This window comes from Hippichthys cyanospilos, chromosome 13, assembly GCF_059441005.1.
Source record: "Hippichthys cyanospilos isolate Australia breed blue-spotted pipefish chromosome 13, RoL_Hcya_1.0, whole genome shotgun sequence".
Taxonomy (NCBI): Eukaryota; Metazoa; Chordata; class Actinopteri; order Syngnathiformes; family Syngnathidae; genus Hippichthys; species Hippichthys cyanospilos.
In genome coordinates this window covers 1560675-1578369 of record NC_142381.1, presented here as the reverse complement: position 1 = coordinate 1578369, position 17695 = coordinate 1560675, and the positions used below count along the sequence as shown (strand labels likewise).

The following is a 17695-nucleotide window of genomic DNA, read 5'->3' as shown; positions in this document are numbered from 1 at the left end:
TTATGTTAATATTGCGATTCTCTCGGCGTTATTGCTTTCTTGCACTATTATTTTCATATGCTAACAGCATTTGGTCATCACAACAACGTGATTTTAGTTCAAATAAACTCGCATCTGGAGGCACTTTGATGCTCGACTAGCAACCCCGAAAGGAAGACGACAATGTGGTTCGTTTTCAAAAATGGAGACATTACAAATAAATAAAGCATCGGAACAAAAAAAAAAGAAAAAAAGGAACACGTAAATAAAGATAAGATATATTTTAGAAATAAGAAGCATTATTTTCATCCTCGCCTGTTTAGTATCGCCCTATAAAAGTGATGACCTTATTATTGGAGTATATTTACACAATATTACACGTGTCTCTTTTAATACACAGCTGCTTGAATTCAAATTCAACATTACATAAAAACTGCATGTAACATTTATGCGGGGGTGCTGATATGAATTGAATCTATAAATGTACAGTACATAGCTTGACTCATTCAACCCCAAAGGCACTATATATATATATATATATATATATATATATATATATATATATATATATATATATATATATATATATATATATATAGATAGATAGATAGATAGATAGATAGATAGAGAGAGAGAGAGAGAGAGAGAGAGAGAGAGAGAGAGAGAGAGAGAGAGAGAGAGAGAGAAGAGAGAGAGAGAGAGAAATTCAATCACAGGAGCTTATTAATATTCTTTTCCAAGCGCTTTTGGCTGAAAAGAAGGCTACAAAAATGGCTGCCACGCAAAGTATTTTGCTCGATGTAAATATAATCAATTACGTTATGATTTAATTCTTTATCATTGACTATGATTGAATAGTACTTTAAAAGTACCCAAGCATCTAAAGTAATTGATTATTTGAGTACTTCAATAACTTACGTGATCCATTGCTTTAGCACTTAGTTCTGTAATCAATTACTTTCTTATTACTTAATAAGCTAAATTAATCAATTGCTTTCAATTACCTAAAGCAATGGATTACCTTAGTACTTAATGATACTACTTTAGTACTAAGTATCTAAGAGTACTTAATTACCGTAGGTGTTTTAATTACTTAAGCACTTAATTATGTAATCGATTACTCTTATTACTTAATTACCTTGAATGCCCTCAAACAATATGTCGTGTTAGCACTCATTATCAAACGTAATAGATTACCTTTGTACTTAACTGATTACTTTAGTACTTAAACTATGCAATCAATTACTTTCTCATTAATTAAGAACCTAATCAATTTCTTTGGTACCAAAGTACCTCAACAATGTTATCTTAGTAATTATTACCAAACATAACGATAACCTTAGTACTTAATTACCCAAAATAATACCAAGTCGTCAAAAAAGTATTCAATTACTTTACATACTTTAGGTACTTAAGTGATTACTTTAGTACTTAATCATTTCATCAATTACTTTCTCATGAATTAATTACCTCAACTACTTTAGAACCTAATTACCAAAAATGTTATCTCAGTACTAATTAGCAAAGGTTTCCGATCACCTTAGTGCCTAATTACCTAAAGTAATGCTAAATAACACTAAGTAGTTCGGATGTAATCCATTACTTTAGGTACTTAAGTGCTAAAGCAAGGGATTACTTTATTATTACCTGTATTCAGTAGCAGGCATTTTTTGGCCTTCCTTTTGCCAAACATTTGGGGAAAAAATATCAGGATAAGTACTTGGGATTGAACGTCTGGAAGTTTAAAAAAAAAAAAAAAACGTCTTTGGCATTGAATGAGTTAACATATCAAACAAAACAAAAGATTGCCAAAAGGGAGAACTGGTTGACGTGGTAGCAGAAACGCACTACAACAACGGACCTGATAGCTTCCTGTACTGACTTGAGCATTTAAAAAAAAAAAAAAAAAGCTGAGGCTGCCGTGCGGTTTTGTTTTGTTTTTTGTTCCACTTCCTGGTTGTGTACTGTGTGCTTGCAGACATTCACTGAAAAGCAATGCAAAAATCAAGTCAATATTTTCAAGGGAGGCGAAGTGTTTAAGACATCTGCAGTGCTTTGCCACCATCTTGGCGTCAAAGAACTATGTTGACAGGAGTTGAGGAGTTTCAAATAAAAAAAAAAAAAAGAGTGCTTTGGTGTCATCTCGGTGATGAAGTTACTTGTAGGAGGTTGATTTGGACGACAATGGAGCTTTGTTGAAGTGAGATGAGGAGTTTCCTCATGACTAGATTTACACTATTTTTCCCGGATGGCATTAGATTTCCCTAATATATGCCAAGGCTCAATCAAGGCTAGAAAATGATGACCGATGATGTAACAGACTTTTGCGGCTTTGAGTGAAAACTATTCAAAGACATTCTGCATTTTAAAAGACACACACACGCACCCACACGCACGCACGTAGCTGGTTCGGCGTTCAGTGGCCGGCGGCGGCGGCGGCGTCGTCCCACGCGCAGTCGTTCTTCTGCTTGGCCAGCTTCCTCACCACTCGCTCCAGCTCTTTGCGAGACTTCTGCTCCTCCTCCAGAAATTGCTTCATCCATTTGTTCTCCTGGAACAAGACCACATGACACACGGCAGTTCGTCAAGACGCCATTTTGTTGATCATACGACTGCTTGGAGCGCAGATAATGTCACACTGGCGCTGCGTTCACTGACTGCTCAATATGTGGGAAATCTGAAACTTTGGCTATTTACGGCAAAAGAACTCGAGCTGCATCACGAGGAAAAACGAAAACCACTGCTTGGAGCGCATTCAAAGTGACACTAGCGAGGCGTTCACTGACCGCTCACGGTGTGAGAAACCTCAGGTGTTTCTGGCAAAATAAATTCGAGCCGCGTTGGACGAAAAAGGAAAAAGAACTGCATTCAACGTTACACTGGCGCTGCGTTCACTGACCGCTCACCATGCGGGAAATCTGAAACTTCAGTCATTTATCCCAAAATGAACTCGAGCTGAATACCTTTTTCAGTTCATGAACTTCATCCTTTAAAGCATACACAGCATCAACCAGGCTCCTGGAAGAAAAAAAAACAAAAACCCATATAATCCAGTTTTGATTGGGAATACGGTATAAGATTGCGCAATCAATTATCACGCCAGTAACGACGTAGCTGAAAATCTTACTTCTCCTCAATGACCGTCTGGCCGTTGCTCTTCATCTCCTCCACGATGATCTTCTCTTCCTCGGGGAGCAGCACCTGAGCGGCGCATTCCTTGCGCACGGCTGCGCAAAACACAAAGGCGCAAAATAAAATCCGGCGGCGGCTCGCCTCCAGTCCGTCGGCGGACGAAAGACGGAGAGGTACGAACGCGTGTTGCCGGAGTGCAGGCTGGCTCCCGTGCAGTAGGCCTCGATCACCCTCAGGATCTGAGCGTCCTCCTCCAGGGCCACCGTGCCTGGACACACAATCAGCCAGAAAAAACTTTCAAATAAAAATTATTATCATAAGAAAGCATAACTTAGAAAAATAACTTCGAAAAATAAAACAACTTCATTGCCATGTAAATCCTCCAATCTTTAGCTCTGCATTTCAGTCATAAATGTATTTTTTACAATTAAAAATGTTCATAATCCCAGTTTGAAATTTTGATTTGCTGTATATGTTCCAATTTTGAAGCTTCTATTCTATGCGCCTTATAATGCGGTGCGCCACATATGCTTTTGGGATGTGCCATTCGTCGTACTTCTCCTCATGTGAACCTCATCATCCGAAGGTTTTCTTTCCTTCTTCCTGTTCCCGGGCAGGAACTTCTTCATGGGCCGCGGGCTCTTGCTGGAGTCCTGCGGGGGAGCAAGCAAAAGAACTTGGCTCAGTCTGGCTTTACGCACCCCCATTCCGTCTCGTCCCGCCAAAATATTCGGAAGCCCCAAAGTGCCCACATTTAGAAGGAAATTCAATTTTGGTCAGTAATATAGGCATTAAATTCTAAAATAAGGTGAAACCATTCTTAAAGATATTTAATTAGGATTATTATTAAAAAAGCATTTTGAAATGACTTTTTATACTTTCTAAAATGTTATCAATAAAAAAAAAAATACATTTTTTTGTTACTTTGTCTTCATTTTAAATATGAATCTTCTGTCACTTTTGAAATTATTATTATGAAATAAATTTAACAACATCACCTTATTTTGCAATTTAATGGCCCTATTACCTAATTGTCTGCTATTCAACATAATGTGTATTTCGAACTGTTTTTAATAATTAAACACACGTTTGGGTTTCCATAAAAATCAAGCCAGGACTGCAAACCAAATCAGTGCGCAAGCTTTCAAGGACAAAAACTGGGCGAGCGCGTAGCCAAAGCGGGCATCCGGATTTCAAAATAAATAAATAAATGGGAAAAAAAAATCACTATAACACGTCAATACACTGAAAACATTGACAAGCAGGGGGGGAAATAATAAAACGCTTTCCAATTGAGGACGTGTCTGCAAAGCAATCAATTCCCCAAAAAGGTTGGGTACCCCAAAATAATAAACAAAAGGCTTTCCAATTGAGGACATGTTTGCAAAGCAATCAATTTCCCCCAAAATGTTGGGGACCCCTGATTTAGAGAGTTACAGGCGATAACGTTTTTTTTAAGCATAGTTTTCCTCCTAGTGGACATTCATGGAAGTGCAGTGTCTTCAAAATCGCTTAACACTGAAAAAACAAGAAGATATTCATTTTCATATTATTTATATATTCATTTATTTTGGTTTTACTAAACATGGAACGTTTTTTTTTTTTTTAAGCTAACACGAGCTTTGTCTTTTTCAACTTTTTGAATGGACGGGGGCCATTTAGTGCAGCAAATAACCAGCATAGCGCACATGCAGGCTTTCACAGGAAACCACATTGAGGAAGGAGGAGTTAGGTCACTTCACACACACACACACACACACACACGCGCATACACACACTAGCACCAGAAATACACACCCAGACAGGACTCTAACCTTACCTTCATGATATAAGACATCCTCTACAGAAGACGGAGTGGAGAAAGAGAAAAGAAGTGTGTGAGAAAAGTGTGATTGATGCATTTCACATTTGCACACCAAAGAAACACCCTCCACTTTTTTTGTGTATACGGTGGTGGAAAGACGGAGAGAAGCGCAATGCATTGTGGGATTAAGACAATCCGACCGTGGATTTGACTGGCGGCGTTTTGCTACACGGACGGCGCTCATGCAAAGTAGAAAAAGGACATGCGAGAGAAAGTCTTTTTAAAAAAAAATAAATAAATAAAAATAAAATAAAATATGTAAAATATATAATAAAAAAATAATATATATATATATATATATATATAATTATAAATGACATTTTTAAAGTGAGCTACAATTATAATATTAGGGCTAAACAGTGTTGCAATATGAATGTGTTGGAAATATTTTGCAGTTTTCCCCCCTTGAATTAGTCGGTTGTACATTTCTTTGATAAAAGATTTATTGTAAATAATTTTATACCTTTTTTACAAAACGTAATAAATCATTGAACAGTATAACAATATACTTTTTAAATCTAAAATAAGAGTTGAAAAAGGGAAACAAACGTATGTTATTTGTTGCATTATTTGATTCTCCTAAAATAAGATAAACAAAATACAAAGTTCATTTTTTTAAATATATCTAATTACATAACAACTGAAAAAAAATTAAGATAAAATTTAAGATAAGGAGCGATATTAGTTCTAAACATTAAAAAGAGGATTTGCATTGTTTTGCATTTATAGGGGAGTTCAACCCCAAATTATTATTCACCGTGTATGTATCCCCATTAGTTTAAAATCTGATCACTTTTTCTTTTAATCTGAGACGTCGGCCATTTTGCCATTTGCTCTCAACGAGTAGCAACCAATCCTGGCTCACCTAGTTTCTGAGCGTAGTCATGTGACGTTCACAAGCCGAGCCGTGATTGGTTGTTACCTGGGTCTCTCGGGACTGTGATGTCATATTCAGTCAACAGCAAGTGGCAAAATGGCCGCCATCGGAGACAACCTGACTTCCCCTTTAAAATAAAACCCTTCTAGAAAATAAAACAATTGTACATCCATTTTGGAACTTTTTGAACGAATCCGACACGGGCCATGAGCAGAAAGGTTTGCGCCCCCTACCTCTTTGTAGCCCAAGGCGGCCGAGGGCTTGAGGGGCGGGGCCGGGCGCAGGCAGCTGAGCGACCAGGGCTTGCTCATCTTTGGCGGTTCCAGGGGCCCGCGGCTGACGGCGCTGAAGCTGCCCAGGTGGGACGAGTGGCCCACCATGCTCAGCGACTTGCCCTCCACCGTCTGCGTGCGGGAGACAGATCCAAAAGAAGTTTGCAGGGTTTTATACAAATTAACAGTATGCAAATCGAAAATAAAATGTTCAAAAAACAATGCTTAGACTTGTGCAGTATTTGGACAATTTTGGGGTCTTTGGAGTCAAGCCATGTTGACATGTCACAATGTGGGTGAAATTTCAGCTCCCTGGTGTTTTGATTCGTATCAGTATTTGACTAATTCACAGATAATAAGGGCAAAATGTCACACACAATTCATGAACGTAAGCCTCTGGTTTTAGGTTTTCAGAAACTAATTCAAATGCATTTCCTCAACGAAGCTTTATCTGAAACATTTCATTCTTCTTTATTCAAGCTGAAACCTTCAAAATGGTGCCTGCGGGGCTGCCCCCTTTGCAAAAGGGCTGCAGGTGCTCCAGCCACTCCTGCAGCTCCTGGCCACTGCTGCAAAACACCGTGGCGCGCTCCATCATGCTTCCTAAGGGACACGCAAAAATGCTTTAGCGCAAAGAGACCACTTCTGGGAAGGAGTGTTTCGTTGGTAGCGGCGGCGGCTAAACAAGCTAGCTCCAGCGCTCGGCAACGTAACAAACCTGTGACGTCAAAGGCAAAGTGCGCGTTGTCCGCATCCTCCGTGTGTCTTGTCACAGCGGTGCCCGTCAGTGGAAGCCGTCCCTAAAGGAACACGTGAGACACAAATCGTCATTTGTATCTCGAGTTGAAATTCAGACAAAATGACAACACAACGTGAAATAGCCGTTGGAACGAAATATCGATACTTAGTTAATTTATTATCACTTGTTATTTATTATTTATTCATCAAGGACTTGCCTGATAAATGAAGCCACTCATGCGCTGGCTGGTGGACAGCATCACCAGCACGTTGGGAAAAAGCATCAAGTAGCGCTCGTCTTTGTCCTGAAACACACACGATTTGATCATATTTGCATATGGGCCGCGCATACTAATTACTGTAACGGTGATTCTAATTTCCGTTGGCCCGTATTCAGTCTGCCACATTCAAAGTACTCACTCAGTTGAAATAATTTGAAAAATTGTTCAAGAATCTCCACCTGTGCATTCAAAACTACAGCTAATGCTAGCTAGCGTAGCTTTGCTCGCAAAAGGAAAGTGAAATATACTCGAGCCCCTCGACAAAACCCGACCCCCGCCCAGAAAACCCACAAGAAAGACGTCGTCGCTCTTTCACGAGCTTCTGTTTCGTGACGTTACCCGCAAAGCTGTCTTTGGAGGCTTTGACAGCTGACATTCAATCACGGCTCCGTACCAGATCCAAACATTCGCTCACCTCACTGGGGCTGGTCCTCATGTGGACCTGGGACATGTAGAGCACGTGACCCAGACTCTTCATGCTGTCTCCTTCCCAGCCGCGCACCTGTTCCGACAGGATCTGGAGTTCCAGGTTCTTGCGCTTTCGTAGGTCCTGGCACTGGGCCTACAGAAGAGAAAAATACAGAGGTGGGCAATTTCTCAGCATTCTTTCTCCGCTTGGCTCTTGGCCAGGAAACACAAGGTAGAAGTTTATTAATTCCTTCATTAAAGACGTTTTTTAGTAACTTCAATCCAAGCAATACTTTGTTTCACTTGTAGGGTATGTGACATGAAATTTAGAGAAATTTGAATGAAACCGTCTTCTATAGTTGTAGGGCAGGCAGGTTCCGCCATTCGAGAGTGATGTCAAGCATGATAACGCCATCTAGTGGACATGGTAGCTAATTGTACTCTCGTCCCCTGTATTAAAAATGATGTGTATTACTGCCTAGCGTTAAACCCCTTAGCTGGCTTTGTTTCCGTGTTACACTTATATTACTGATTATGTTTAAATTGCGGTGTAACAGAGTAACAACTATGTCAATTTCTTTGAGAATTCATGGAATAAACAAATCACAAAAGACTGATGATTGCATACAGCAAAGAACCCCTCAAAAAAAGAAAAGTATTTGAAAAGGGTAAGTTATTTTTCAATACTATAGATAAACTAATCCTTTTCCGTCAAAAAATCTTTGTTTTAAGGTAAGAAACTATTTAAAGTCTTTGTGACACTTTCATGTGCTAATCATGGCCTTGCCTTACTCAAAAAGGGAAAAAAAAAAGACAAGGTAATTGCTGTCATTTTCCATGGCAGATCACACATGAGCGCATCAAGCGGGCCCGCCCGACACCCTCATCACAAGAACCCACAAAGTCAAACGACGCATGTTTCTCATGTTCCCTTTTTACTAAGAACTCAGCGCTTCACTGAAAAAAGTGCCAACTGCTCTCGGGCTCAATGCGGTTTTCAACCCGTCTCGTCTACAAACGGCATCACAGCCCATATCCTCACTTTGATTTATTTTCCCTTCTCTGTTACAAAAAAAAAAGCTCAGATATTCTAACTGTTTTACTCATTATTAGCGTGAACATCCAATCAAGAAGTGACGGGTGAGAAATTGGATTTTGTTGATGGTGCTGTGAAGCATGAATTATGATGACATCATCCCGATACATTGTCACTAAGTCAGGGGGGAAAAGATGTCCGATTTGGGTAATTTGTCTTTAAAAATAGGTTGACTAAATATTTCCACCTCAAAGCTGCGCCGGAACTACGATCGGGCTGACATTTTCTAAACAGATGTTTCTTGTAGGCAGACGTACTGTTGCAATGGTGGGCAAAGAGCTATAACCCCCACCCCAAAAAAACAAAAAACAAAAACAGCATATCTCAAGTTTAGAATAATTTCCAGTTAAAAAAAAAACACATGCAAAAACCATCTTGACATCCAGCTCTATTACTTGTACCACTTGTACTTGTTCACTGATGGAATACTGTCGATCTTAAACGTGATCACTAGCATGCTGACGCTAATCGCGATTGCTAACTGGTTAGCAGGGGCAAATTTTCTTTGAAAACGATTAGCGACAGCCCTTATTATCACACACTCACCACCAAGCTCCTGAACGCTGCTGTTGCCTTTATGATGTCGGGGAAATCTGGGTGGGCTTCCTGTGGCGAGAAGAGAAAACGCAAAATATGAGCTTGGCGTTTTCATGGTTTATCTTGGACCGCGTGGATATATCTCCACCTCCACGTGTCTCTCCAGCTCCTGCAGCAGCGTGGGGTACTTGTCCAGTCGCATGAAGGGCTTGCTGAGGCCTGTGGTCAGCGTCAGGATGCCCGGAGCGCTGGCTCCTTGGCTCTCCATGAACTTGTCCAGCTCCTCGCTAATCAATGGGAGAAAAGCCCATGAGACTTGAAATGGTGTTTTTTATTTCATAGCTTGAATATTTGCCAGGAGGAGACATTGACTCGTTCAATCCCAAAGACGTATATTTGCATTCTTTACAGTCAAGACATTCAATCCCAGTTATTTTTCCGAGTGTTTGGGTCAAAAATATGCTGGCACTAAATGTATCAATTAATAAAGTAATTGATTACTACAGTAGACTTATTTCAGTACTTTAGTAACTAAGGTAATCAATTACTTGAGTGCAATGTTTTCAATTATTTTAGTACATTAGTATCAAGTAATCACTTACTTCAGTACCTTAAGTAATGGATTATATCATCTTAAGCAATCAATTACTTCAACCTTAAGTCATCAATATCTTTAGTACTTAATTACCTAAAGAAATTAATTATTTTAGTACATAAGTACCTAAACTGAGATTGAATGTCTGGCCTCGAAAATTTTTTTAAAAAACCCATGAAATAATGTCTTTGGGAAACATCTAATTATTACTTTGTTCTGCGCGAAAAAATAAATAAATAAATAAATAAATATATACATAAATAAAACAATATATAATAATGACAGTAATTATTTTTGGTGTATTTTGCCCAAAGAACAGTGTTGAACACCTTGACACAGCATTTCCAATGACCTCTCTTTTCCGAAAGGTACGGTTTCACTTCCTTCTACGTATTGACTTCCAATACGTACGAATTATGGGACTGAGAAGGTGAAGCAAACCTCAGGGAAACATCAAAGTCTTCATTGGAAAGGTTTGCACCGAAAAACTGTGACTAATGTTGATTTTATGTTAACTTGAGCTCATGGAACAAGTTGTCTTTGACCCGGTGTCTCTGATTTTACCCTCTTGTAGTAAATAGAATCGTTAATATTACAAACACCTCCCGATTCCACGCATGTGGTAATAACTGAAAAGAAAAAACTAAAGTGGTGTCTCCGTCTCTGAAAACAATGACAGAAAGGAGCAAATGAATCACTTTGCTGAAGTATCTGTATGTCTTCGCCGGTTTACTAGCATGGCAGCAAAACCGCAAGTGTGAGTGTGTGTGTATCCTGTGAACATGCGGCTTCCTGTGCGCAGGTCAACTTATCGTGCAGCTCACAGCTTTCGATCCTCATGGGAGTGCCTACGCCATTCCTCAAGATGGCATCATTACTTTCAGCTCGGCTGGAAACCGGAGCTTCGAATCGTTACGTCGACTGTATCGGAACGAAAGCATGACACCTAGCGGCAAAACGTCGTACTGCGACTTTCAGATCCTCAGCTCAATCAGCGCCATTTGATAAGTGTGCTTCTCAAAGTGTTTTAATGCCAAACAACTAACGTAAAAGCAGAGTGTTGCGTAATCTATGTCTGTATTATTAAATGTTGGAACTAAATTGGTAGTGGTAACCCTAGGGATATTTTGTTTATCCAAAAGACAGATTATATACCATCTGCTTCTATTTTCCTCCTGCCGGAAAATTGCTTGCTTTACAGATGACAGTGTGCATCTGTATTAAACTTAATCAAATAAAGGCATGCCTTTTGCATGTTCCAATTAATTTGCTCTTCATTTGAAAAGAAAGCTCTCTTGTTCCTCTCGCGGAATTACACAGTATTGAATTAGATGTGCTTTCAAAAACCCACTTGAAGCACCTTTAGGCAAGGCCATTTTGACCCCACCCATTCTAATGAGACGCAATACGCTACACGACGGACTGACCTGTGATCCGTGAGGATGCTGACGGCTGACGGGTGGCTCGAGCAGTAAGCCAGGTAAAGAGACTTGAGCTGACACATGACGTTTAAGAAGCATCCGGCCAGCCGCTGTTGGCCTTCTGGGACTCTGCAATGACAACGTCAAGGTCGGAAGTGTGCAGAGACAACGGAAGGCAATAAAAAGAGCAAACAGAGGGAACCTAAAGGGGACATTGCGTTTTATTTCCCTAGATGTCTTTAAAGATGATCAACAGCAATAATCCGACAGTGGACCATGACGTCAGAGCAGATGGGACACATTTTGCGATTGAAGAAACATTTGCATCAACAAACTGTGACTCACTTTATGCATTCCTCTAGAGAGTCAACCAGGCCCTGCTGGAAGGTCAGGATCTCTTCAAGGTTTCCACACAAGGTGGCGCTGTCTGCAGTGCTCAGCCTGCACAAACAGGTCATTCAATAAAGAAGTACCCAAAGAATGTTCAAAGACAGAAAAGATGGCAATAATACTCAAATCCATCCATCCATCGTTAGCCAAATCCATCCATCCATCCATCATCTATCATCACCCATGCATTATTCATTAACCATATTACCCGTCATCAACCACCCATCTATATATCCATATATCCATCCATCCATTTATCTATCCATCCATCCTCTTCGCCGCTTATGCTTTTCAACATATGTCTTACTTGTCGCTAGCTTGTAACGGTCGCAAATAGCCACTGAGCAGCGTTTGCAGTTCTTTGACAAACTCTCGTTCATGTTCCAGGATGTCCTGCACCACCTGCAAAAAGCGCAACAAGACACGGTAGTACCCTCAAATCTCTTATTTCAATTATAGATCCATGTCCGAAGAATGAACTTGTGCATATATTTAGCTAGAAACTCACCACACTGTAGTAGCTTTTGGTCAGCTGAGCCCCCTTAGGAGACACTGCTTTTTCTATCCGTAGGATATTGAAAAAAATGAGTTTTATTTTATATAAATATTTTTTTTTTATGGCCGTCAGTGCGGCACCTGACTCACCGCAGGCCTTGACCTCTCGCACGTAGTTGCTGGGGAACCATCCGGTCTTGCCGTTGAGGTTGCCCTCCCACCAGCCGCCTTCTTCCTGCCGCGTCACCACGATGACGTCGCCTTTGGCGAAGGACAGCTCGTCCTCGTTGTTCTGCTTGAAATTGAAGCGGGCCTTCACCATCAGCTGCCCGCCGCCGCCGCCGTTCTCTGACATCTCCTGCCAAATCGATGTTTACGTATCAGAGATGGTTTGGATCGTCCGGAAATGACGACGGAAAGCGGAATATCCTGGACTTTTGGAGGATGCAAAACATACCGCAGATTTGGATTGTCGCCGCAGCGAGCCTTTGGACTTGGCAGAGGAGATTGCGTGCGAGGATGCGGTCGGACTAAGTGATTGGGCGCCGGACTGCGGACATGACCGCTCTGCGGAACTGTCTGGGGACACATAACATGCAGCTTCGCTTATCTCGTTTGCTTGTCTTACTCCAACTTTTGGCATCGGGTATACCTTCAAAATATTCCTAACACTGATGTCAGAATTTCTGGACACCGAAATAAACGCCACGTAAAATGATGTGACGGGCCAGGTTTGGCCTCCAGGCCTTGAGTTTGACACTTGTGGTTTAAAAGCGTGCTTTCAACACAGACTAAACATACCTGCATGTTTAGAAGCAGCACTATGATATTTTCAACAGAAGACCAACACACTCAGATTGTTAGACTACCGCACCAACACAAAAGTAACTGGGAGAGTGCCCCCTGTTGGCTGATTTAAAAAAAATAAAATGCAGGTAAGCCGCACTGGGCTACACGCCTTAGCGTGAGGAAAAAAAGTAGCGACTTCTAGACAGAATTTCACAATATATCCAGCGGGCCATTTAGAAACGGATGGCGGGTCGCAAATGGCCCTCGGTCTGTAGTTTGGACACGCAATCGGCCCCAAAGTGCTGCAGCACTTTAAATATTTCAACTTGCAGCGTGGGGGAGCGTATGTGTCTCTTTCTGCCTCCGTCTCAAGGTGATATTAAATTTCCCATTATTGATCGTGTGCAACACCAAGCCGTCATCTGAATGTAAAATGAACAAAGCAGGATATTTGTCAGAGAGCACGAAGGGCGGCGGGCAAATATGGCGCCCAGCGGGACACAAACACACACCAGCTGGCCTGCGCCGGTAAAGCCAATCAGCTTGATCAAATGTTGCATGACACAAATTGAGCAACACAGATTGCGTTGCTGCCTCTTAACCCGCCAAGCGGTACAGTTTGCCGCAGTACAATTTCACATAAAAAAATCTCCAGGTTCCCTGTGGAGTGAGTGCAACCATAGCGGCGTGAGCTACTGTGCAAAACAGTGCAGTGCTGTCAAAGCAGCCAATTTGTTCAACAAAGAGGCGGAATGTCAAACAGTAAATGCGTTGCTGCACTAAAGTTTACAACACATAACCCAGGCAGTAGTTTTCAAACGGAATTGTATGATTTTAACATTTTACTCAGTCATTTAAAAGTGGATTTCCTTTTTCACAAATGACTTCTGTTTTTTGAGGAAGGACAAAAAAAAAAAAAAAAAGCAGAAGAACCTCCCAAGAAGTCCCCGTGACCTCTATGCTATTTTGTTTTGGTCACAATTACACAGCCCACATGAATAATTGATTAATTGTGGAAAAACTGTTGAAGCGATCAATGGTGTAAATTCACCGCGGCCTTGTTTGCGAAGCCGCGGGAAGCCGGAAGGTCACGGAAGGACGGCGCCGGCAGCTCTTACCTTGCGTGGCAAAGTTGACCGCCAGCAACGTGGTTAGGACCTTGCCAAAATTCTCCCCGCTGTACAGGCACTCGGGCTCAAACCCCTGGAAAAAAAAAACAAACAAAAAAACGACTTCAAACCCGTGTGTCACAATTAGGAATAACGATTGGACGCGGTAATGAAACGAGTCACGGCCGTAGATGCATAACTAAGGCGCATGGAGCGTGACCCATATTGTGTGAATTAGCAGTCTATAAAACCAGCTGGACGCCATTAGCATTCAGCGTACACGCACACACGCAGCGGCAGCTATCTCATTTCCTTGCCAGCCTAGGGTTTCACATTTTAAATAAAACATCTTAAATATAGAGCTTGAGTGGCACAGCTTCAATCCTGCCTTGTCCAAAGAGCGTCACATCTTTGCAATCCTCACAGCTATTGTCGGGGGGGGGGGGTCCTACAACCAAAATACAACTCTTCTGAATCATCATTTCAGATGTAATAAAGTGTTTGCGGTTCCCAGTGTTGTCTTATCTGCGGAAACCGGCTCAAAATGTCTCTGAATGTCAAAGTTGCGACCCCTGCTCCGGAATCAATCCGACGTGGCATCACATTGACTCACCTCCGCGCACGTTTGCGAAACCTTCATGCAAATCAAATCCATGCGGCACAAGGCGGCGGGTCATCCAGATAGGCGTTAAAAACAAACAAAAAAAAAACCTTGAGCGCGAAATGTCACACAAGTGAAACGCCGATAAGTCTAATTCGGCGGACGTACGAAAAATTCTAGTCCGACCACGACCGCCCAAGTTAAGAAATCATCCCATCGAGCGAGGGAAAGGAGCCAGAGGCCTCGAGGCGGCCGATGGCGCTTCCTCTTTCGTCGGTGCAGAAGTGAAAACGGTATGACTGTCTTCTTTGTGCGGGCATCGGATAAACGGACACTTTTTGGGGATCGCGTCAGCGAGCAGAAGACGGGCAGGGCTGGCCGCCGCTGGCTCGGCAAGCTCTAATTATGGGCCAGGGGGAGCTCCCAGACATATAGTAACAAGCCAGCTGGGCATCGGGCACAACGCAGATGATGTCATTCAAAGCCAGATTTCTAAAATTGGACGGGACGCGTCCAGTGCGGCGCACTGCGAGGGGGAGGACACTCCCAACATCTGCAACGCATTCTCTTCATCATAATGGAAGCATTCTTCAAAACAGACCGGGAGACTTCATTGCATTTGCAACTCCAAAGGCAGACCATTGTTTTCAGCACATTTTTCAGCTCCACTCTTTTTCCATTTTGGCCTTAGTTTTACTCGGGTTTTTTTCATTTGCTTCTGTTTTTTAAGTGTCCAGACATGACATTGCAGGTACCTATAATATATCACTGTGCACAAGGCTAACATACAGACTCCCCCGCGTGAAAGAACCATGGCAGCATACGGCCTCCATTTGACATAAGTGCACAAGGTTACTTTTTTTTCTCTTTTTTATACATACAAAACGTCTATTATTTGAGTGGTCTGACTGCAAAGTAAGAAAAGTTGTAAACAAATAGCGACGTAAGGCTGAAATAGAACAGGTAACAGTCATTCAAAAGCCGCGATAACCGAATCGCGATGTAGGGAGGTAACACCGTTCTCTAGTAAAGTACATTCGCCAGTCAAGGTCCAAAAGTCAAGTCCAAGAGGTTTGTATTTGGTTCCTTCCTGACAGACAGCGCGTCTGTTTATGTAGCTGACTCCACATGGACGAGCAGGGAAACCCGATCCAATCGGAACGGTCCGCGCACGCTGAGCGGATCACAACACAAGCAAGCGGGTCTAAGTCCACTCGTGGGAGACTAAGAAGGCTCAAACAAGTCGAGCCGAAAACGCTTCGTCGAGCCGCAAACTTACCTCCACTTTCAAGGACGAGCATCCTCTCAGAAACTCTCGAATGTTGCCGAGGCACTCGGCTTCGGTTCGCGGATCCGGACAGTACTGAGCACAAACACACGGGAAAGGAAATATCAGCACGTTTGCGCACAGGGGCTACGCAACACTTTTCGTTTTCTTTTCTTTTTTTTTTAAACAGGCCGACTGAAGTTAAAGCCACTTTATCCCGTTAAAAGTACTGGTAGGAATGCGAGTTATTGAAATATGGAGTCAATCCGCGTCCTTTTCGTTGAAACGTAGCCATTAATGACATCAGTATCAAGCTAGCGCAGAGATGTAAACATCCGCTTATTGGGAAGTTTTTCGAAATAAAACGCTCACCAAATGAATTAAATAATCGATTACGTTCATTAATGACTAACTTGATCGATAGAGTAATTGATTACTCTGCAAAAATGCCAAAAATAAACGATTACAATTCTTTAGGATGCGGCATTTTTCTTTCCGTTTCTTTAGGAAAATACTTGAATATGTTTGAAAGTAAATAAATAGGTACCTCGGATCGAATGTCTGGACTAAAAAAATGATTTAAAAAAATATTTGGGATTGAAAGAGTTAATTAATATAGAGCATGTTTACTGTGCAAAAACAACAACAAAAAAGACCTTAAACTAAATGAAACGTAAATGCTTTTCCGGTATTATTGTGATCCACTTCCTGGTTGACACATCTTCCTGTTTATCGCTAGCTTTATAATAGGTCGAAGCACCCGGGAAGAATCTTCAAGGAGGAAGTGACGAAGCTGGCCTGCAAACTTATCAACTTTAGCATCTATTGAGCTTTTACGTTAAAAATAAAAGCCCATACCCTTTAACAAAACACATTTACTACACTTTTGGTCATGTCTTGATGGTGTAGCGAAACAAATGCCCTTCCGGTGTCTGTTCTCACTGGTGCATTCAAGTGTCGTCTAGAATGCGGAACATTATCAAAGTATCTTGGCAAGGGTACAGCAAATATCGCCCATTATCTCCATCTCATAAACATTAGCGACGTCATCAAAAGCAAAAAGTTGCTGGCAACTTTTAAAATGGGCGGACTGCCTATGTTCATAATCAAACCCCTCCCTTCGAACTTTGAAGAAGACACATTATGTCCATTTTTTAAAATGTACCTTGGCGTTGAAACCGGGCACAAGCCTCTCGACCAGCTTGCATAATACGAGGCCATCCTTAAGCGAGGCTTTCAAGAATTCCTCCGGGTCGGCGATGTTCTTCTTGGGGGAGCTCAACACTCCCAGCGATATCAACCACGTTACGGTCTGCTCCTCGGGGTTCATGGCCGCCGTCAGACGAGCATTGCCTTGGCGGCGATCTTCCTCCAACGGTCTGGTTCCGTATCGGCCCCGCGGTGCACCTCGTAGCCCCCGCACTCGTGCTAGAAGTTCGGCGAGAGGCGTCAGGGAGGCGGGGGTGGGGTTGGGGTGAAGGGGGTGGGGGCCGGCTGTGTTACTACACGCCAAAAGTGATGATCGCCCCTGCCCAAGCAGACGCCTCAACAATAGACGGCAGCAAGTTCCCTTTTGCACGACCAACCAAACAAAAAAGCCCCAAAACATATTTTATTTGAAAAATATACATTTGTTTTAGCTGTTAGTGTCAACTACGAAAAAAAACGTGTGTCCAAGCTATGGCTCGGGAGTCATTTGTTGTCCTGTTTATTATAAAACGACCAACAGAATCAACAGAAAATTACATTTGCAACTAAGTATGCAAAAACTGTTCCCTGCCTACGGCTTGAATCCGCTGGGATAGGCACCAGCAAGCCTGCAAGCCCTTTGATGATAAGCAGCT

The 17695-nt window shown here is 42.0% G+C and overlaps 1 protein-coding gene and 1 long non-coding RNA gene across 3 annotated transcripts; one reads left to right on the top strand and one right to left on the bottom strand.

Moving 5' to 3' along the window:
- Window positions 1-596: 596 nt before the first annotated feature.
- arhgef6 (Rac/Cdc42 guanine nucleotide exchange factor 6) lies at window positions 597-17302 on the bottom strand. Of its 2 annotated transcripts, XM_088432154.1 has the most exons (22): window positions 17017-17302; window positions 15864-15947; window positions 13993-14077; window positions 12543-12664; window positions 12236-12443; window positions 12099-12151; window positions 11898-11992; window positions 11546-11641; window positions 11207-11329; window positions 9333-9471; window positions 9194-9253; window positions 7559-7705; window positions 7081-7167; window positions 6843-6924; window positions 6612-6727; window positions 6086-6256; window positions 4931-4951; window positions 3668-3764; window positions 3293-3379; window positions 3107-3206; window positions 2943-2997; window positions 597-2530 (listed from the first exon to the last, which is right to left on the bottom strand). In XM_088432154.1, exons 1-22 carry the CDS (start codon window positions 17179-17181, stop codon window positions 2396-2398), a joined length of 2328 nt encoding a protein of 775 aa, XP_088288280.1. In that variant the 5' UTR covers window positions 17182-17302; the 3' UTR covers window positions 597-2395. The 2 variants fall into 2 exon arrangements, with proteins under 2 accessions (XP_088288280.1, XP_088288281.1); XM_088432155.1 differs by lacking the exon at window positions 4931-4951 and having other exon boundaries at window positions 598-2530.
- On the top strand, window positions 10627-12724 carry LOC148413377 (uncharacterized). Its single transcript, XR_015867682.1, has 3 exons — window positions 10627-11653; window positions 11978-12016; window positions 12262-12724. It is a non-coding gene; the product is annotated as an uncharacterized LOC148413377 (long non-coding RNA).
- Window positions 17303-17695: the final 393 nt, after the last annotated feature.

Coding starts and splice junctions, on each gene's coding strand:
- arhgef6 (XM_088432154.1), bottom strand. CDS start 17,181: ATGAACCCCGAGGAGCAGACCGTAACGTGGTTGATATCGCTGGGAGTG. Junction 11,993..12,098: donor CCAAAAGCTACTACAGTGTG/GTGAGTTTCTAG, acceptor CGCTTTTTGCAG/GTGGTGCAGGACATCCTGGA. Junction 6,257..6,611: donor CCGCAGGCACCATTTTGAAG/GTTTCAGCTTGA, acceptor TCCCGCACGCAG/ACGGTGGAGGGCAAGTCGCT.